This window comes from Catharus ustulatus, chromosome 29, assembly GCF_009819885.2.
Source record: "Catharus ustulatus isolate bCatUst1 chromosome 29, bCatUst1.pri.v2, whole genome shotgun sequence".
NCBI lineage: Eukaryota > Metazoa > Chordata > Aves > Passeriformes > Turdidae > Catharus > Catharus ustulatus.
Window position 1 is genome coordinate 575,381 of NC_046249.1, and position 20,896 is coordinate 596,276.

Consider the following 20,896-nt stretch of genomic DNA (forward strand, 5'->3'; position numbering starts at 1 on the left):
CCAGGCCATGACAGGATCAGATGGGGCTGTTCCATCCCTGTGTCCAGCCTTGACAGGATCAGATGGGGCTGTTCCATCCCTGTGTCCAGCCATGCCTGGGTGATCAGATGGGGCTGTTCCATCCCTGCGTCCAGGCCATGATGGGATGATGAGAGGAGGCTGTTCCATCCCTGTGTCCATCCCTGTGTCCAGCCATGACAGGATCAGATGGGGCTGTTCCATCCCTGTGTCCAGCCTTGACAGATCAGATGGGGCTGTTCCATCCCTGTGTCCAGCCATGCCTGGGTGATCAGAGAGGGCTGTTCCATCCCTGTGTCCAGCCTTGACAGGATCAGATGGGGCTGTTCCATCCCTGTGTCCAGCCATGCCTGGGTGATCAGAGAGGGCTGTTCCATCCCTGTGTCCAGCCTTGACAGGATCAGATGGGGCTGTTCCATCTCTGTGTCCAGGCCATGACAGGATCAGATGGGGCTGTTCCATCCCTGTGTAGAGCCATGACAGGATCAGAGAGGGCTGTTCCATCCCTGTGTCCAGCCATGACAGGATCAGATGGGGCTGTTCCATCCCTGTGTAGAGCCATGACAGGATCAGAGAGGGCTGTTCCATCCCTGTGTCCACGCAGATCAGGCCCCACAGAATTCACCCCTGCTCACTGGGACACCAGGGACAGGTGAGGGGGTCTCAGGTCTGCAGTGTCACCCCGAGTGATGCCCCAGACCAGCAGGGACAGGCTCCAGCCAGAGCCCCCAGTGACTGGAGCCCCTGTGTTGCCTCCCGTGCCCGCAGTGCCCAGCGCTCCTCCGCGGAAGGTGGAGGTGGAGGTGCTCAACTCGACGGCCATCCAGGTGTTCTGGCGCTCGCCGGTGCCGAGCCGCCAGCACGGCCAGATCCGCGGCTACCAGGTGCACTACGTGCGCATGGAGAACGGCGAGGCCAGGGGGCTGCCCCACATCAAGGACATCATGCTGGCCGACGCCCAGGTGAGGCTCACCCGCCCGGCCCCAGGGCTGGGAGGGAGGGGATGGTCCAGCCAGCCTGGCTCACCTGGGCAGTGTGACTGCTGGGGGGACACGGGGACACATGGAAACATGGACATGGGGACACGGGGACACAGAGACACGGGGACGTGGGGACATGGGGACACAGGGACACGGGGACACGGGGACACAGGGACGTGGGGACACAGGGACACGGGGACATGGGGACGTGGGGACAATGGGGACATGGGGACATGGGGACATGGTCCCTGTGACAAGGACTGGGTGACATGGGGACATGGTCCCTGTGACAAGGACTGAGTGACATGGGGACATGGGGACATGGTCCCTGTGACAAGGACTGAGTGACACGGGGACATGGGGACATGGTCCCTGAGACCAGGTGACATGGGGACATGGTCCCTGTGACAAGGACTGAGTGACATGGGGACATGGGGACATGGGGACATGGGGACATGGTCCCTGTCACAAGGTGACATGGGGACATGGTCCCTGAGACAAGGTGACATGGGAATATGGTCCCTGTGACAAGGACTGGGTGACATGGGGACAGGGGGACATGGGGACATGGTCCCTGTGATAAGGTGACATGGGGACATGGTTCCTGTGATAAGGTGACATGGGGACATGGCCCCTGTCACAAGGTGACATGGGGACATGGTTCCTGTCACAAGGGGACATGGGGACATGGTTCCTGTCACAAGGGGACATGGGGACATGGTCCCTGTGACAAGGACTGGGTGACATGGGGACGTGGTCCCTGTGATAAGGTGACCTAGAGACCTGGTCCCTGTGACAAGGACTGGGTGACATGGGGACATGGTCCCTGTGACAAGGACTGGGTGACATGGGGACATGGTCCCTGTGACAAGGTGTGGCTGTGTCTCTGCAGTTCCTTTGTGCTCCCAGACAATATTACTGTGACAGAGTGTGAAGTGTTGTCCCAGCACTGAGATAAAATCCCTCCCGTCCATCCTCACTGTGCCTGGGAAGTTTTTTAACCCAGGCCAAGGCCACAGTGGAATCTACTAATTTCTCCCACTCTACTTCTTCCCTCATGCTTGCCTGGTAACTTCTGACCTTGTGTGGCTGCTTGCTCAGGGATTCCTTCCTCATGCTGTGTCTCTGTCTTTCCCTTCTTTCCCCTCTTGTATTCTCACGTGCCAAACCTCTCTTGTTCTCTGCCCAGTGGGAAACAGATGACACTGCTGAATACGTAAGTAAAAACATAAAATCCTCAAATCCTCCCATGCTGGTTCTGCCTCTTCCCTTCTCCCACTTCCTTTTGTGGTGTGATATTTTCCTTTTCTTTTCTTTTTTTTTTTTTTTGCAGTGCCAGTGTGCCTGTTTTAGAGCCTGTTTTTGGTGTTCCCATGCATTGTCCCCTCCCTGTCACTGCTCTGTGACCCTCTGTGACCGTGTCGTTCGTCAGCACGCAGCAATCCCACAGGGTTTTCCCTTTGGCTCTGAAGGAAAGCTGGATCTGCTGCTCCTCCATGGGGAAGCAGATGGAATATTGAATTTGGGACTGCTTTGAACAGATGAGAATCCTAAAATAGCCTGGATTGGAAGGGACCTTAAAGGCCATCTTGTTCCACTTCCAGCCAGGGGCAGGGACACTGTCCCCCAGATCAGGGAGCTCAGATGGGCTGAGCTTTGCAACACCTCTGCCCCTGGAAAAGATAGCCTGGGAAGCACTGGGAGAACAGGATCCAGAGTCCTGAGCTATCCCTGCATGAACAAATGCTTTGTACTCTCAAAGGGCCAGGATTCTTAGAAACTCATTGATGCAAAGCACTGAGTCATTATTGCTGCTTTTACCTTTGAAGTTCCTTAAAATCAGCTTGGCTGTTTGGCATTGGCTATTTCTGTTAAAATTATAAATGTTTTCCAAAATCCTGCAGCAGTACAGCAGTAGGAGAAAGCATTTTCTCCTTGGAATGACAACACAGGACTAAACTGGCTGTGTTTGTGTCCCTTTGAGGGATGGAGAATGAGTCTCAGGGGAGGCAAGGCCCCTTGCCTAAAATCTTAATAAAACTCAGAGGCAGGTGTGAGAGCAGACTGGTTCTGGTTTCTTGACTTCCAGAAGCCAGACCTGTCCCTGCAGCTGAAATCCTCCAAAGTCACTGATCACAATCCCCCTGTTCCAAAGTCACTGATCACAATCCCCCTGTTCCAAAGTTCTGCTGTTCCAGCTCACCACTGGGGAAATAGTTCTTTTCAGGACTAACCAATTCTTCCCAAGTGCTGCCCTGAGATTTAATATTGAAAAGCACAGAGGGGTGAGGAGGGGGGAAAGCCATAAAACATGCACAACATTGCCATCTCCCTCCTTTCTGGGGCCTTGGGGAAAACCCTGCTGCATGTGCTGCCATCCTGTTTGATTTAGCACGGGTGTTCCTTTTCCAGCACAGCCCTTTGAAAGGCTGCATCCCTCCTGGGGGAGGGCTGTTCTTGAGGCCAGTGTTCCAACAAAAGCTCCTGGGAGCCAGGTGTGGGGAGGCTGATAGAGGATGGGGAAGGAGGGGGTGGGAGTTAGCAGGGAGCTTTAGCGTGAGCAGAATGTGTCGTCTTGCACTTTGCATTCAAGCAATCTCTTTAATATTATGAAGGCATTAAAAATATCTCCGAGGAGTGAAGAGAGGGGTAATGGTGAAAAAAATGTAATCTCCCTGAAACCTCTGAGCCTCCTCTGAGGCTGCACAGTGGAGAGGAAAGCTTTGAAGGGAGCGACAGCATTTGGATGCTGAAGTGGTTTTTGTGAAGACAGGGAGTGTGTGAGAGGCAGATGAGGAGGAGGAGGAGGAGGATGCTTTGCTCAGGGCCCTGCAGAGCCAGGCTGTGTTTGCAGAGCTGGGAGTGCCCAGGGGAGCGGGGCTCTGCCCCTCTGCACTTCCAACAGACACCCAGAGTGTTTGTCCTCCTGGATTCGGTGTTCCTGCATGCTGGAAAAGGGCTGAGACTGCAAGGAGGAGGGAGCTGCTCCTGGGTTGGGTCTGAGTATTGACTCGATTTCCCTTTGGCCTGTGGCAAACAGGAAATGATCATTGCTGGGCTGCAGCCGGAGACTGCCTACTCCATCACCGTGGCCGCCTACACCATGAAGGGAGATGGAGCTCGCAGCAAACCCAAAGTGGTCACCACCAAGGGTGCAGGTGAGAGCCTTTTCCTCAGCCAGCAGGATTCACCTGCTTCCTAAAGCCAAGGAGCTTCTCCAGACTCACCTTCTTTCATCCCACTCCCTCCTGGAAGGACAGACTTGCAGTAAGAGCCAGGCTCCCCAAAGGCAGAACTGGGTTTAGTAAGGCAGAAACCCCTTCATTCCTCACATGCAGCCCTCACCAAACGTCACCATTTTCTGTCCAGTGCTTGGGAAAGCCCAGGCAGACCCAGAAACACAACAGAGGGTGAATTTGTCACTTGTAATCTCTTGGGCTGTAAATTCCAGTGCATCAGGAGGAAAGTGGCTCTTCCTGGTGTGGCTTTGCAGGTGGCCCAGGCAGGTGCCTGGGGACAGGAGAGCTCTGCTGGCAGGGTGTGACTTGCACAGACCTGAGGAGCAGCAGACAGACACTGTAACTTGTCCTGCCCACTGTTCTCCTCTGGCACCATGGCTGGATGTTCCTCCCCTGTGTTCAGCACTGGTGGAGGGAGAAACTCTGACAGCAGTGACCTTTCCTGGCTCCCATTTCTGCACTAGCAGCCAAAGCCTTTCCCTTCACTCACCCTCTGCTCTTCCCCTCCAGTTCTGCCCATGTTTCTCCTCGCTGACTCCCTGGTTCCCTGCCTGGCTCCCGTGTCACTCTGCCTTGTCACCCTCCCTCATCTCTTCCCATTAGGGTTTGCAGTGCAGGTGATCAGCCACAGAGGGAAATTTTCTCCAGCACAGCAGCTATTACCCAAAACTTAATTTCCCCCGACTTGAAATAGCCATTTTTTTAAAAAAAAAATCTTTCAAATGGCTCTGTAACATTCTTACCTTTGCAGTGTTGAGTCAATACACGCTCTGAGAGGAGAGATTTCTTTCTTTATCATTCAGGGCTGGGGGCTGAATTTAAATACAATAATACATCTAATTTTCTCCTTTACTGTCCAAACCAATTGCAAAACAAAGCACTTCCCCCTCTCTGCACTTTCTTCTCACCTTTATTCTAAACAATATTTGTTGTGCAGATGTAATACTTTCAAGCTCAGCTGATTACAGTAACATTTGTGATAAAAACCGAAACATAAAGGTAATGGCACTCTTTTTCTCTTTAATGTGTTGCTTAGGCATTCCCAAGGGAGGAGGCTGGCTCTCCCAGCCCGTCCCTGCCGTGCCTTGGCAGTTTGGGAGGAGAGCAGGGATTGTTTAGAGACAGCCCCTGATGCCCTTGGGGCTCCCCAGTGTGACCCTTTGAGTCCTGCCCTGCTCCAGCCTTGCAGCCTCACCCCCTGCCCCTGCTCCTGCTGTGGGAGTGGGCTGGGATCTCTCCAGCTCCATTTCCTCTCCTCCTGTCCAAGCAGCAGAAATACCGAGGCGGAGAGAAGGAAATGAGATCTCTAATAGCGGAGCTGAGTGTCAATGACGCGTGAGCTGCTGGAATTAATGCTCTGCTTTCTCCGGCTTTGGGGATCTCAGGGCCTGCACGTGTCATTTAACTGTGGCTGTGGGCTTGCTTAGCAGTCAGGCAGTGCCAGGGCTCATTAGGCAGAGACACGGCACTGCTGAGCTCCCCAGAACCCCCAAATGTGGGGCAGCTCACTGAAAATGCAGCAGCGCCGAGCTCCCTTCCTCCAGAGCAGCACAGAGCCAGCAGCAGCTCTCCCTGCCCTCGGCCTCACACACATTCTGGACTCTGGCTCCTCTGCCTGTGCTTCCTTCTGTACCCAAGTGGGCGATGAGCTCTCTGCCAGCCGTGGGAGCTGGCCCTGTGCCTGCTGCTCAGGACCTGGGGCTGCCCAGACCTCCTTCCATCCTTCATTGCTCCATCCTCAGCTGCTCCGGACTTCCCAGCCTGGGCCAATCTGTTCCACTCTCTTTCTGCATGAGTTGGGCTGTGTAATGGAGAGAGGGAGGGAGGTTGGGGCTTTGGGGACTCCAGGTTTGTTTTTCCCTGCCCTGGGAAGCAGCTGGGACAGGAGGCTGGAGTCAGGACTGCCGAGCCTGTTCTTCCCAGCAGTGGGAGGGTGAGCAGTGCAGGGACAGGGAAGGAGCTGTGCACATCTTTCCATCCTGAACAAAGGGAAGAAAATAAATGTAGGGATGTGTCAGCACCTCTCAGCACATTGGCAGTGCTCCTCGTTTCCCAAACTGTTCGGGGCCCATCCAGCTGTGCAGGGTGGCAGCAGTTTGGGTTCCAGGGAGCCGAGCTGCAGCACTGCTGCTGACCTGAGGAGCTGGAGAGTCCCTGCAGCTCCTCTCCCCCGCCCCAGGCTCGGCTGAAGGTGTCTCTGTTCTCTCCCAGTCCCAGGAAAGCCCATCCTGTCTGTGCACCAGACAGAGGAGAACACTCTGCTGGTGAAGTGGGAGCCCCCGCTGGACGCGGAGGGCCAGGTGCTGGGCTACCGGCTGCAGTTCGGCCGCAAGGACGTGGAGCCTCTGGCCACGCTGGAGTTCTCGGCCCTGGAGGATAAATACACGGCCGCCAGCATCCACAAGGGCGCCACGTACGTGTTCAAGCTGGCCGTGAAAAGCCGGGCTGGCTTTGGGGAGGAAGCCGTGCAGGAACTCACCACCCCCGAAGACATCCCCAAGGGCTACCCCCAGATCCTGGAGGCCAGCAACGTCACGTCCATGTCGGTGCAGTTCGGCTGGCTGCCCCCCGTGCTGGCCGAGCGCAACGGAGCCATCGTCAAGTACACCGTGGCCTACCGGGAGGCCGGTTCTCCCGGGAACCTGCTGGAAAAAGAGCTGCCCCCCTCCCCAGAGAACTCGTACACCCTCAACGGCCTCAAACCCAACACCGCCTATGATGTTAAAATCCGTGCTCACACCAGTAAAGGCCCCGGGCCCTACAGCCCGACCGTCCAGTATCGGACGTTCCAGCTGGACCAAGGTAGGATTTACCGGTTTCTGCTCCCTCTGTCCCCTTGTATCCGGGGCTGTGCCGGGAGGCAAGAGAGCTGGAGAGGTCAGGCCGGGCTCAGCCAGGCTCGTGAGTAAATGCAGAGCACTCTGGTGTCACACTCAGTCCCTCCGCTCCTCTCTGCCTTGGGCCAGGTAAGTCCCTTTACCGCTTTCTTCTAAGTTAAGTCCGGACACCTTCTGTCTCTGGCGCCTGAAGGGGGGGGCCAGTCGCTGTACAGGTGGGAAGAGCGTTTTCTTCAGCTTTTGCAAACAGCCAAAAGAGCAAAAATTCTAAAAAGCGAACCCTCAAGCCGTGACCTGGGATGGGTTTTTCCTCACCTGAGCATGCTCAGCCAGGCAGCACCTCGTTCCTGCAGCAGCCACCCAGGCCCAGAGCGTGGGGGCAAAGCCACGAGCCCTCCTGGGGTTAGGCATGGGGACAGGGAGCACTGGGAGATGCACCTTGGCAAAACTCAAGCACAGTGTGGAGGAGGGAGCAATCCCTTCCGTTCCTGCAGCCAGACCCAGCCTGGCAGCCCCTCTTCCAGCACTTGACATTCTCTTCCTTCTCTTTCCTGCTCTTCCTTCCCTCTGCTGCCTTTTCTTCTCCTTTCTCCCCTTCCTCCTCACTTTTTTCTCCACAGTTTTACCCAAAAACTTCAAGGTGAAGATGGTGACAAAGACATCTGTCCTTCTGAGCTGGGAGTTCCCCGAGAATTACAACTCTCCTACCCCATACAAGGCAAGTGGAGTGCCGGGGTTTTGTGCCCAGCTCTGCAGGGCTGGGTGCCCCTGTGCCCTGCACACTGAAAGGTGGGGAGGAGGGGGCTGGAGCAGTGCCAGCCCCACTCAGGGAGCAGCCTGTCCCCTCCCCAGATCCAGTACAACGGGCTGCACGTGGACGTGGACGGACGAACCACCAAGAAGCTCATCACCCACCTGAGGCCCCGCACCTTCTACAACTTCGTGCTGATGAACCAGGGCAACAGCATGGGGGGGCTGCAGCAGAACGTGGCAGCCTGGACTGCTGCTGACATGCTGTCCAAGAAGCCGGAGGTGACCCACAAGCCTGATGCTGATGGCAATGTGGTGGTGATTCTCCCCGACGTGAGGAGCTCTGTGCCTGTCCAGTAGGTTTCTGTTTTACTGCAGGGGTGGGGTGCTCAGTTCATGGTTTGGGGTCAGCCCTGGTGGCTGGAGACCATCACAAACCCACAGGGCAGTACCAGGAGGGTGATGCCTGCATTCCCAGCCTTCCTGACCGTTCCCTTTTGGAGGCACTTCCAGAATAAACAGGGAAAGGCAAAGGAGGGTGAAGGGAGTACACAAGGAGACGTGGAACTCCCACTGAATCCAGCTCATTGCAGGAGCTGTGGAACATTCCAGAACTGTGCTGAATGAAAAACAGGGAGCTTGGGCCAGTGGGGCAGTTTGGGCAAACACATCAGTGTGTGCACTCCCTTCTTCCATGGCTAACTCCCTCTGTTTCTTCTCATCATCCCCAACATTCAGAGCTTTCTACATCGTGGTGGTGCCTCTGAGGAAGTCCCGGGGAGGACAATTCCTCAACCCCCTGGGCAGCCCTGAGGAGATGGACCTGGAGGAGGTGAGTGAGGTGAAACTGGGCTCAGCTTAGGGGGAGAGAGAACAGCCGGAATGGGATGGGGACCTGAGGGCTGGGAGGGGATTTGGGGTCCTCATTGAGGGCTGGGAGGGCTGGTCTGGCTTTCCCTGCTGCTGCTCTGCAGGCTCTCAGGTGTTGCTGTGCTCCCTGCAGCTGGTCCAGGACATCGCGCGGCTGCGGCGCCGGAGCCTGCGGCACTCGCGGCAGCTCGACTTCCCCAAGCCCTACATCGCCGCCCGCTTCCGCTCCCTGCCCTCGCACTTCATCCTGGGCGACATGAAACACTACGACAACTTCGAGAACAGAGCCCTGGAGCCAGGCCAGAAATACGTGCTCTTCATCCTGGCCGTGCTGCAGGAGCCCGAGGCGGTGAGTGCGCCCGAGCCCAGGGGCTGCCACAGCCCTGGCGCCCTCCTGCCATCCCCCAGCGCCTTTCCTGCCCAGCTCTGGGGCTTTTGGATGTGCCTCTGGTGCTTGGTGAGCTGCTATTTGTGCCTGCACCAAGGGCACGAGCAGCTGCCATTGTCCCAGTCTTTGTGGACAGAACTGGTGCATTCGTGGCTCCAGACTGGAGCCAGAATGGGGAGGAACTGAACTGTCCCTCAGGACTGCACAAGAGTTCAGAGAGCCCTGGGTCAGACCCCTTTTTGAACAATAATTTCCTTTAAAGGCTGTTCTCTAACTCCTCAGAGCAATGACCCAGACATCCTGCTCCAATGTCACACTCTGGGCATTGCCCAGTTCCTCTCCAAGCACAGAGGAGAGCATTTTCTTATGGAAAACTACAAATTCTCTCTACCAATTCAGCATCTCTGCTGTTTTCACTGTGCTTGGCTTTATGAAAACAACTGTTTTAATATTTACCTGCCTCCTCCCTCACTCACAATGGGAAGCAGCCTAATACTTTGTTGTTTTTAAATCCCCCTACGGAATTGTAGCAGGGAGCTATTGGAAATTAAGGGTTTTCAGAGGTTTTTCCCCCAATAAATATTTAGTTGTGTATTTGATATTAAAGGATTAGGCTGACATGCTCCTGAATGGGTTTCTCAATCGGATTACTGCTGCTTGAGGTAATTTCTGCTTTAGAACAAGGTGCTGCAGACTCACTCCCAGTGCCTGGATCCACAGCAGCTCCTGAGTGTGGAGCAGCACTCCAGCCTGCAGAGCTGATGGAGTTCAAGGACCAGAGCCCCTGTTCTGGTCCTGTCCCTGGCTGCTCTCACAGCCAGTTCTCTGTGCTGTTCCGTTTCTGGAGTTCCTGTGTAGGATGGGAGTTCATCCTTACTCAGGACTCTGAAGGGTTTGAATGTGCCTCTGATCCTGCTCAAGAACCCAGCTCAGTGCAGAGGCAGCAGAGGACACACACAGTGTTTTACTACTTTATATTTATTGTCAGGGTTGGTTTTCTCAGTCACCAGACCAAACGTTAATTCTTGTTTCAATTCCTTCCCTCTTGCTCTGTAATCCCATCTGAGTGCCAAAACCCAGATGGTTGCAGGAGAGCTTGGGGAAAGTGTTTGTGTGTTTGTGGCAGTGGTGAGGGCTCAGGGCTGTGGTGGAACAGGAGCAGCTGAATCTCTCAAACAGGCACAGGGCAGCTACACCTTCACATGAGTGTGACCTTTCCATGCTCTGATTCACTGGAGCTTTGGAAGTGGAAGACACCCCTGATGTGAGGCTCAGGAGCAGGGCATTTTCTTCAGGCTGAAAAGGGCATTTCCCTGTTACCATTTGGGCTGTGCTGCAGAGAGCTCACATCCTCCCCAGCAGCTCCTCCTGTGGAATTCCGTGTGCTTGCCCACTCTTCAGTGCCCATCCCAGCTCTGAGCTGTGCTCTGCTCCCTGTCTTGCAGACCTATGCTGCCAGTCCCTTCTCTGACCCCATCCAGCTGGACAACCCTGACCCCCAGCCCATCATCGATGGTGAGGAGGGGCTCATCTGGGTCATCGGGCCCGTTCTGGCCGTGGTCTTCATCATCTGCATCGTCATCGCCATCCTGCTCTACAAAAAGTAAGAGCTGCTCCCTGCCCACACCTGAGACGGTTCTGAGTGTCCCCAGGGCTCCCCAAAGGGAATTTCTGTCCTGGCCAGCTGAGGGAAACTCCTTCCTGGGGCACAAATGCTGGAATGGGAGAGTGCCCAGCACAGGAGGGATCAGCAGGGGCTTGCAGGGTTTGCTGTTGCAGATTCTGCCCCGTGGCACTGCCAGGAAAGCTGTGCCTGCCCCAGGACACTGTGCTGGCCCTGTGTGCAGTGAGTGTGTCAGGACTCCAGCCTGGCTGCTCACCCCTCTCCAGGCTCCCTGTGGGCACTGAGGGGAGGCAGGGAAGGCACCTCTCAGCCCCCACTGCTCCCAGAATGGTTTTCTGCTGGAGCTGGGGGTGAGTCCCCAGGAGACAGAAGGGAAAACCCCTGGAAGTGTCTCCCTTTCCCTTGGCTTTCTGAGCAGCTCCTGGTGTGTGGATGAGAACTGGGGGTCCTGCTTGGTGTCCCTCTGGCTGGGGGACGTTTGCTGGTCCCACCTCTGCTGCCAGGGTTAGAGCTCAGCAAATGCTTCCCCCTCCCTCTGCAAGTCCTTTCTAACCTGGACATTTGTCTTGTCTTCTCTCCATTTACTGCTTTCCTGGACAGCAAACCAGACAGGTAAGAGCACCAGATTTGCCATTTATTCAGGTTCTTGCTTGCTGTGTGTTAAGCAGTGCTTGCTGTGTGGTGTTGGGACTTTGTTGGTGCAGTTCCCACCTCTAGATCTGTCCTCACAGAAACCCCATGTCAGACTACCATGTTTGAATTGAGACAGAAAAGGCAAAGCAAGCCCAGTTTTCTCCTGTTTGTCCATTCCTAAATAAAACCACTTCTCAGGTCGAGCAGCAGTGGCAGTAAATGGCTCACAAAGTGTCAGGCTAATGGAGCAGAGGAGCTCTCATTTGTGTGGCAGGCAGAGGTGAGAGTGGGTTTGTGCATGCCTGGCTGTCCCTGAGCCCCTGGCACTCTGCAGGATTGTCCCCAGCTGAGCTGTCCTTGTCCCATGGCTGAAGCTGCTCTTGCCCCTCAGCCAAGGGCTTCTGACAGAGTCTGTTTATGGCTGCAGAAATGAGACTTTTCCCCAGCCATTTCCAGGACTGGAAGAGCTTTCACTGGAAGTACCTGGTGGGTTCAGTCCATGAACTGTTAACAGCAGTTTGGAGCTGTGGCAAAAATAAACTGCTCCCAAACTGCAAAGTGGTGTCATTCCAAAATGCTGCCCCTTGCAGTGCTGGCAGGGCTCAGACCACTTCTTCTGGCTATTAATGACATCAAGAGACAGCTAAAAATGTCCTGAATAACCTCCTCTCTGCCTAAGTAATTGCCATTGCTGCTGCAGGCAAATTACTGGAGGCTGCTGTGCCCCCTAAGCAGAGGAGGTGAGGAGCTCCAGAGCCCCTGGCTGGAGGGGCTGGGGGGGCTGCACCCCCTGTCCAAGCCTCAGAAGTTCAGCTCCCAGCAGCTCATCACTGTTTCTTTGCAAGGAGTTATCACATCTCGAGGTCAGCACTGAGCTTTGCTTCTAAATTCTCTTCAAGGAGAATGAGCCAGGTCAGCAAAGACTTTTTCAACTGCCTAAGCTAACCTAACCCATTTGAGGAGATGTATGAGGAAGCAGTTCCATGTGCAGCTCAGCTGGCAGGCTGGAGCAGGCTCTGGCTCCTGGCAAGGAGAGGTGGATCTCAGCAGGCACAGCTGTGCTGGGAGAGGATGTGTCTACACTGTTTGTTGAACCCAGATTTTTAGAGTTCCGCAGTTCAAAAAAGATTGAAAACTGCTGCTCTGACTTCTCTGTCTGCAGCAGGGCAGCTCCTGAACAAGCCAACAGCAATATCAGAGCTTGACACCCAAGGACACAGCCAGGAGATTCTGTACTTTTCCAAATGATTCTGCTGGCTCCGGTTCTCTCAGGCTGGAAATGGCTTGGCCAGAGTTGGAACATTTTTGCTCTGCAGAGTTCAGTGGAGTTCAGAGCAGGGAGGGTGAGGTGTGAGTTCACAGCACCTCAGCTGCTCCTGGGAGAAGGGGGGAACTTGGTGACTTACCTGAAAGCTGCTGAGGGGCTCCCAGCTCACTGTCAGCCCCTAAAACACTGCACTGGCAAGCCCCCCAGACCTCAGCCCTTTTCTGATGTGTTTTATGTGCTTACACCTTTGGCTGCACCTTTGGTTTTCGGTGGGAGCTTTGCTCGTGCCTGAACATGAGTAGCTGAGAAGTAGCTAAGATCACAAGGCCCAGAATTAATCTGCTTTTTCTTTCTGGTCTCTTTTGTTTCTTTTTGGGTTTGTTGTGAAGCAAACGGAAAGATTCAGAGCCACGGACCAAGTGCCTGCTGAACAACGCTGAAATCGCCCCCCACCACCCCAAGGACCCCGTGGAAATGAGGAGAATCAACTTCCAGACTCCAGGTAAGCAGCTGCTGAGCAGCCTCTGTGCTGGGAGGGCAGGAAGGAGCCCCTGCCCCTCCCTGAGCCCTCCCTGAGCCCTCCCTGAGCCCTGCCTGCAGCTGCTGAGGCACTGAGGACACCCAGGGCTACCCCTGGGCACAGCTGAGCGACCCCAGCCCTGTCTGTGCTGAGTGGCAGTGCTGGAAGAGCCTTTGCTGGGATCCTCAAGGACCTTGCACAGGCTGTGCCCAGCACTGGCGAGTCAGAAGAAGGGTTTTCCTGGATTTCCAGATAAATTGGTGCATTCTGGGCTGAGCTGCAAGCACCATGGCTGTGCCAGAGCTCCAGTGCTGCCCCGTGCCCCAGCTGGGAGCTCCTGGGTGGGCAGATGGAGCTGGGCAGGCTGCCCAGCACCCAGTGCTCCAGCCACAGCTGGACCTGCTGCTTCTGGTGCCAAACCACTCCTGCTGGGAGCCAGGCCTGCCCCTGGGCCGTGCCAGGAGAGAGCTGCTTGGTGCAGTGGGACAGCATCTCCTGGCCTAGTGCAGATGCTGCCATGGAATCCCAGACTGGTTTGGGTGGGAGCACCTCAAAGCCCCCTCAGTTCCACCCCTGCCGTGGGCAGGGCACCTTCCACTAGCCCAGATTGCTCCAAGCTTTGTGCAGCCTGGCCTTGGGCACTGGCAGGGCTGTCCCTGCAGCACTCCCCTGCACACACGTGTCCCCATGTCCATGCATGTCCCAGCTGCCTGCATGGCACCCCTGCAGCCACCACCCACCCGGCCTCACGGAGGGACCATGGCCACGCTGACCCCGTGCTGTCCACGCCTCTGCCTCCAAGCTCCTGGTGCTCGAGGATGTGGAAGGGAATTTATTGTGCTTTTTGGGGCTGGCTGTTGTTTTCAGTTTGTTTGTATTTTTTTTTTTTTTTGCTGTTTGTGCTCGTTAGTAATGTTTCTGTAGCTCCTGTTTCCCCTCCCATCCCAGTCCTGTCCTCAGCGTTGTTTCCTTAGGCTGGGGCTGGCAGCAGGGACCCCGAGGGCAGGGGTTTGTAGGGAGGCACAAAGGCAGCCTGAGCTGAGGGACTCTCACCAAAATGAGTTGGGAAGCACCCCTGGGATCAGCCCAGGCCCAGGAGATGCTCAGCAGGTTCACTCCAGGGACAGCAGTCCAGCACAGGTAGGTTCCAAACCAGCCCTTAGTGCTGCAGGAGAGCCTGAAGGTGCTGGAGCTCTTTGGAGTGCTCCCAGCTGCAGTTTGTCCTTGTCTGGGTGCTCCCTTCAGGAGCCTTCTGGGGTGCTCCAGCTGGAGGGAGGTGGGAGACCCAGGAGAAGGAGCTGCACTCCCTCAGATGAAAGGACTGTGCTGAGATAAAAATAAAACCTTCCAGCTTGGTCTTGGTGCCAAGAAGCAGCTGGAGGTGCTGGTTCCTGCATTTCCCTGGGTGGGAGTTTCTCTCAGGACAGCAGAGCCAGCTGAGGGTGCTCCCATCAGGAGTGGGGTCAAGGGAGGAGGGAGCCACTGACCCTGCTCTGGTCATGCTGTGCCTCTGGGTTCTGCCTCTGGGAGGTTTCCAAAGGGCAGCTCAGACACCAAAACCTGCCTGAAGGCTCTGCAGATCCCAGATGACACTGCCTGTGTCCTGAGAGGTTTCCAAAGGGCAGCTCAGACACCAAAACCTGCCCTGAGGCTCTGCAGATCCCAAATGACACTGCCCACATCCTGAGAGGTTCCAAAGGGCAGCTGGGACACCAAAACCTGCCCTGAGGCTCTGCAGATCCCAAATGACACTGCCTGTGTCCTGAGAGGTTTCCAAAGGGCAGCTCAGACACCAAAACCTGCCCTAAGGCTCTGCAGATCCCAAAAGACACTGCCTGTGTCTGGTCTGGCTTTGGGGGATGCTGCCCTTCCCTTCCAAGTTTATCTGGCCAGAACTGACCTACCTGTGTTACTCTGCTCTGTAATTTGTGAAGCACTCAAAGATTTTAAAGGGTTTGGGGGAGTTGATCACCTGCCTCCCACAGAATTTTGGAAACATTGGGTGAAAACTGAAATGGGTGGAAAGATGAGCTTGGAGTGTGCTGGTGATGATGGAGAGGTTGTGGTGCAGTTTGCAGGGGAAGAGTCCACAGGTGCTCTCTGAGTTAAAGGCATTTAAATTCAATTTATTGTGGTTCAGAAGGGGCCTGTAGGCTCTTCTCCAGACAGGTGAGCCTGTGTAGAATCTCCATTGTGTCCCCAGCAGTGAAACAGAGGAGGGACATGGGAGTGGGAATGTGCAGCTCAGAGAGGGGAAAGCATAGCTCATCTTAGATATCCTGTCCTAATCAGCACAAAAAATACCTTTCTTTTCCTCTTTAGATTTATGTTGGTTTTTGTTTTTTTATTAGCATGAAATTTTTACAAAAGTGTATCTTTTATTTATTTATTTTTTACTGTTTTCTGCAGATTCTGGTCTGAGCAGCCCTCTCAGTGACCCTGAGTTTGACTTGGAAAGTTAGTTCCTGTGTGTTTTTGTTCCTGTTGGTTTCATTTTTCCCCCCATTATTATTTTCCTCTTCTGCCACTTTCCTTTTCCAATTCTTGTTCCGTTCCTGTTACTATTTTTTGATTTTCTGCCGAATTCTCCGTGTTCCTGCGGTGTTTGCCCATCTCATCCCTTTTCTGTGCCATCTGTTTGTCTGAACTGCGCTTCCAGTTTTACAGTTTGCTGCTGGAGGCCTTTGGGGGCTCAGAGCCGGGGGCTCCCTGCACCCCTGGGTGTCCCCAGGGCTCTTCCCCAGGGGTGATGTTCCACAGCTGCTCCTGCTCAGTGTCCTCCTTGTCCCTGTGCTCCTGCCCTGATGTCACTGGGGGCTTTGGTGTTTGCAATGCAGGGAGAGAGAAAACGGAGCTGCAGCTGCTGCTGCCCCTCTGGAAGGCACACAGCCCCTCGTCAGCCTGGTCAGCCCTTTCCCAGCTGGGCAGTGCCTGTCAGGAGCACCAGGAGCAGAGGCCAGCCCAGGACTGCCCAGCCCAGGAGCACCCAGCAGAGCCACAGCCACCCTGGCTCTGCTGCACAAACGGGCTCTGCCCCACGGAGCAGATGTCAGGGTGACGTTTGTGGAGACTTGGCTGCTGCACACAGAATCAAGTCTTTTGTGATAAGATTAGAGAGATTCCAGTGATTGAAATGTTAGATGAGACTGGCTCGAAAAGATTTCATCCCATTAGGAGCCAAGATCCCAGCCTTGCTGGGTGGTTTGGGCTTGGATTTTTTTTCTAATGCTGGGCAGGGAAGGATGTGAGGTTTCAGCTGACAAATGTGAAGAGTCACAGATGCTGCTTGGGCTCAGAGATGTGAGGGCTGGGATATTTCCCTGAGTAGTTTAATCCAAATATTGGTCTCTTTGGTATGGAACATGTCACAGTTGTCCCCTCATTGTAGCAGAGGGGTTGTGGGTATTTTCCTGGCTGAACTCAGCCCTTCCTGCCCCAAAATGAATTTCTGAATTAAAGAAGAGCAGCTGAGCTGAGGCAGTGCCACTCCTGCCTCGTTTCCAGCAAACCCCTGGATCCTGTTGGAACCCCATGCACTTGGCATTTTGACCAGGGAGGTGTTTATTGCTGCAGAGGTTCTTTTATTCCAAAGTGCCCTAGAAATCAATCCCAAAAGTGGTTTCTGTCCTTAACAGCAGCAGAGCAAGGTGAGTTCCATGTGCTGCCAGGCAGGCTCTGTGCAGGGAGGGCTGGAGGGAAGCAGGATGACAAGGGCAGAGCTGCTGGGCACACTCTGGGTTTTTCCAGAGCTTTTATGAAGGAAACTCGTGAAATTCCTTCAAGGGGAACGTGAGTCCTCATCCCAGATTGGCACAGTGGGTGTTTCCCACGCTGCCCACTGGCTCAGAGGTTGTCACACGTGTTGCTCCATGAGTTCTGAGCCAGGGACAATCTGGGGCTTCTCTTGCTTGTTATTACTGGGGTTTCAGAGTGTTTATTTTCTCCTTTTAACCTGCATGTCCATCGAGTGTTGGTGGTGTTAAACTGGTTTGGTGTGATCTGGAGCACCCCAGCCAGGGTGGCCTCCCCATCCCACAGTGGGAGAGGAACAGCTCCTCCCAACACCCAGACTGGGGAGGAGGAATAACCCTCCAGGTGTGATGGGACAGGACAAGAGACTAAATGGGAGATTTATTCCATGAGCTGAGAGCTGATCCCAGCAGGCTGGAATGGAGCCAGCACAGCGCCCAGGATAGTTCAGGGTTGTTTTTTGAGCTTTTTTGCTGTATTTCCCCTCTTTTTCTATTTTCAGCCGTATTTCCTTGTGCTGAAAATAGATGTGTGGTGAGCCTAGGAGAAAGCTGTGCAGGTATGGCAGGCTCATCCCGTGCCCAGGCCTGGGGGAAGCAGCACCTCTCCCGAATCACTGTAAAACTGAGGATGTCATGCTTGCTTTGCCATCTCTGTGCTGAGTTTTCAGAGTATCTGACCATGCTGCTGCCACGCCGCTGCTTTGTCACCCACCAACACCACGGGGCTCGAAATTCTCCCTGGCTTCCATCTCTTCTCCACTCCTGTCCTTCTCATCGGGGGCACTGCCCAGGGCTTCTCAGGATGCTGTTCTCCAGCCTGCAGGGCTGGCAGACAGCATGGGAAGCCTCTGGGAGAACACCAGCGATGCAGATGAGCAAAGCACGGAGCGCTTTTCCCCCGCAGCCACTCAGGGACTGGGGCCAGGGAAGGTCCCTGCTCCTCCCAGAGCTCCAGCTGCCCCTTCAGAGCAGGATGGGCAAATCCCAGGCTGAGAGCTGAGTCAGCCTGGCTGCTCACCCAGGGGTGGCTGAGCTGTGCCCCAGTTGGACCAGTCTGACCCAGTGGGACCTCCCAGTACAGCTCCAGGAGTTCCCTGCAGCTCTGGCTGCCTCTGCACCAAAGTGCTGGGGGGATTGCAGGGGCAGCAGCTGAACCAGCTCAGGGGCACCAGTGCCTGCAGCAAATTGTTCCAGACCTGTCTGAGGGGGATCTCCTGCCTGTCCATCCCAAAAGGTGACAGCAGTGACAGCAGAGCCTGAGGGGCCGGGGCAGCCCGAGCCACCCGGGGCACGGAGGGCTGTGCTGGAGGGGGGACATCACCCACCCAGCCGGGTGCCCCCAGGCCTGGCTGCACTCTGGGAATGCTGGAGGTCAGAGCTCAGAGTCCATGAGCACTCCAAGAACCTCCAGAGTTGTGCTACAGACAGCCCAGAGAATCCCTGAGGTCGGGAAAGACCTTGGAGATCACCAAAGAGATCCTGAAAAGCCTCCCCTGCTTCCCCCCATCTGCATATCCCCATCTCCCCATCTCCTGCCCACGCTCCATGGCTGGCTGGATCCTGCCCTGCCCTTTCTGCTGGAGCTGTTCCTGATCCTGGTGGGGCTCTGCCATTTGCTGCGTAGGTTCCTCTGGCAGCGTTTGCTCATTCCAAGTCCACTTTGGAATCGCTAACACGCATCTGCTCTTCGGATTTTCCTTTTTGTTTTGCTCTGATTCCCACATTGAAAATGGGGCCATCACGGGAACACTCTCATTTTACTGTTATTTTTTTTTTTATTTCCTTGATTTTTATTTTTTACTTCCAAGGACACAATTTCGAGCCCTGAATTCTTCTCTTCTAACCTCCCTACTTTCATTGCAGATCTTACATTGTAATTTATTTTCTTTTCTTGTTCCTTCTTTCTTATAAAATGCGCAACGGTTGTGAATTTTAGTTATTATTAAATGAGATCCTTTCCTGCTATCTTGTCTTTTAGGTATGCTCAGCCACCCACCCATCCCTGTTTCCGAGCTGGCTGAACACACAGAGCATCTCAAAGCTAATGATAACCTGAAATTATCCCAAGAGTATGAGGTATGAGCAAGAGTGAGTGCTGTGCATGGGTTTGCAGAGCCAGGAATTAGGGAATTCAGACAGCCTTCATCCAAAAGAACACCTTTGTTTTAAAGATCTGGTTAGCTGACATTTAAAAGCTATTTATATATTGGAAATTAAGTGCTTGCTGAACGCTTTGCTGGGTTCAATTCTTGCTCATAAAAAGAAAGAGGTTGGTCCATGAGCTGCTCCTGTTGGGGCAGCAGAGGCTGAGCTCCCTCGGAGAAGGGGATGCAGTCCTGGAAGGGGGGATGAGGCTGTCCTGGGGTCCCCATGTCTTCCATGGACACAGGAGACCAACAAAGGGCTGTGACACCCAGTTCATACAGCTGGGCTTGGGTGACAGGAGCAGGGAGTGCTCCACAGCTGATGCCACCAGCAGCCACGGAGCCAGAGAAGGGAAAAGAGGATGATTTGTGCTTCCTTCTCGTGTCTGAGGGGGTTGTGCACATTCTCCCCATCCTGGTGGTGTTTGGTTGCCTGATCCCAGACTGGTCTGGGTTGGAAGCACCTTAAATCCCCCCAGTGCCACCCCTGCCATGGCAGGGACCCCTCCCACTGTCCCACTGCTCCAGCCCCAGTGTCCAGCCTGGCCTGGGGCATTCCAGGGATCCAGGGGCAGCCACAGCTGTGCCAGCCCTGCCCACCCTCACAGGGAGGAATTTCTTCCTAATATCAATCTAAAACCTCTTTCAGTTTAAAGCCTCTTGTCCTATCGTTCCCTGCCCTTGTAAAAAGCCTCTCTCCACTCTTGCTTTTGTCGTTGAAGGCTGTCAAATGCTGTGATATTTTTAGCCTAATGAGGAGTCTAGACTGCCCAGGTGTGTTCGCAGGCAGGGAGCAGGGGGATGTTTTCCAAACCAAGGGATGCTTTCCCAACAAAGGGATGCTTTTCCAAACCGAGGGATGCTTTCCCGACAAAGGGATGTTTTCCAAACCAAGGGATGCTTTCCCCTGCCCTGACCCCGGCTCTCCCCAGACCCAGAGCAGGGCTCACCCCTTGCAGAAGCTCATTTTGCTCTGCCGGGGTCGGGGGGCAGCAGCAGCTCGTTCTGTGCTCCATCCACATTCCAGAGGCTGATGTGCACAGTGCCACATCCCTGTGCCCTGGCTCCGAGCCAGCCCATCCTCCTCCGGAGGGAGAGCCAGAGCTGAACAAACATCGCTAATGAAGTGAAGGCGAGGCATGATTAGAGGGATGGAGAGCAAACAGACACATTACAATAGTATAAATACCCATTAGTTAGGAATTCTCCGCAGCCAGAGTGTTCTGTGGGAGGTTTTGTTCCAGCTGTGCCCAGGAGCTCCGGGGTGGGCACGGGCAGGGAAGGCAGCAGGGCTGGCCCAGAGGGGTGGGTTTGGGCTCTGGGACCCTGTCCCCAAAGGGTGGCAGTCAGAGGGAGAGCAAGAGCAGCAAACACAGCCTGGCACGTTCCTGCCAAGCCTTCAATTGAGGCAAACCCCAAGGGCTCTGCAAAATGATGAAGGAATTAAGCCCTTGTTTTATTTAATTCTCTGGCTGAGGATTTAGAGGTAAACGTAATTAACCTAATTTCCATATCTGGGACAGCTGGACTTCAGAGAGAAAAAAAAAAACCCAACCACCAAACCTGGCATAAATCACTAGGACGGGCAGAGGGGATTTTTTCTCTCCAGTGCATTTCATTGTTTATTCCTTCATCCCTTCTAGGAAAAATCCACATTGATTGAGTGTCCTAGGGCCGGGTCCTCACCCCTGCCTTGTGCTGGGGGATGCACTCTTGTCCCTGCCAGGCTCCCGTGGGGCTCCCTCCCCATTTGCACTGGGAATCCTTCAGTGCTGAGTCCAGAGGGAGAATGACCTCCCCTTGGGGCCAGGGAGATGGGTCAGGAGCTGTTCCAGGGGCTGAGGGTTCCCCACAGCAAAGCTGGGTTCCTGTGG

General features: G+C 54.6%; 1 protein-coding gene across 1 annotated transcript in view; it reads left to right on the forward strand.

Moving 5' to 3' along the window:
- Positions 1 to 20,896, forward strand: part of PTPRS (protein tyrosine phosphatase receptor type S) — a 158,817-nt gene that overhangs the window by 125,891 nt on the left and 12,030 nt on the right. Inside the window, exons 15-27 of the mRNA XM_033082031.1 lie at positions 787 to 980; positions 2,188 to 2,214; positions 4,039 to 4,156; positions 6,449 to 7,039; positions 7,695 to 7,792; positions 7,927 to 8,180; positions 8,563 to 8,656; positions 8,828 to 9,043; positions 10,528 to 10,685; positions 11,307 to 11,318; positions 12,996 to 13,108; positions 15,536 to 15,583; positions 18,857 to 18,954. Of these exons, the coding sequence (XP_032937922.1) occupies positions 787 to 980; positions 2,188 to 2,214; positions 4,039 to 4,156; positions 6,449 to 7,039; positions 7,695 to 7,792; positions 7,927 to 8,180; positions 8,563 to 8,656; positions 8,828 to 9,043; positions 10,528 to 10,685; positions 11,307 to 11,318; positions 12,996 to 13,108; positions 15,536 to 15,583; positions 18,857 to 18,954 (2,021 nt within the window). The remainder of the gene's footprint in view (positions 1 to 786; positions 981 to 2,187; positions 2,215 to 4,038; positions 4,157 to 6,448; positions 7,040 to 7,694; positions 7,793 to 7,926; positions 8,181 to 8,562; positions 8,657 to 8,827; positions 9,044 to 10,527; positions 10,686 to 11,306; positions 11,319 to 12,995; positions 13,109 to 15,535; positions 15,584 to 18,856; positions 18,955 to 20,896) is intronic.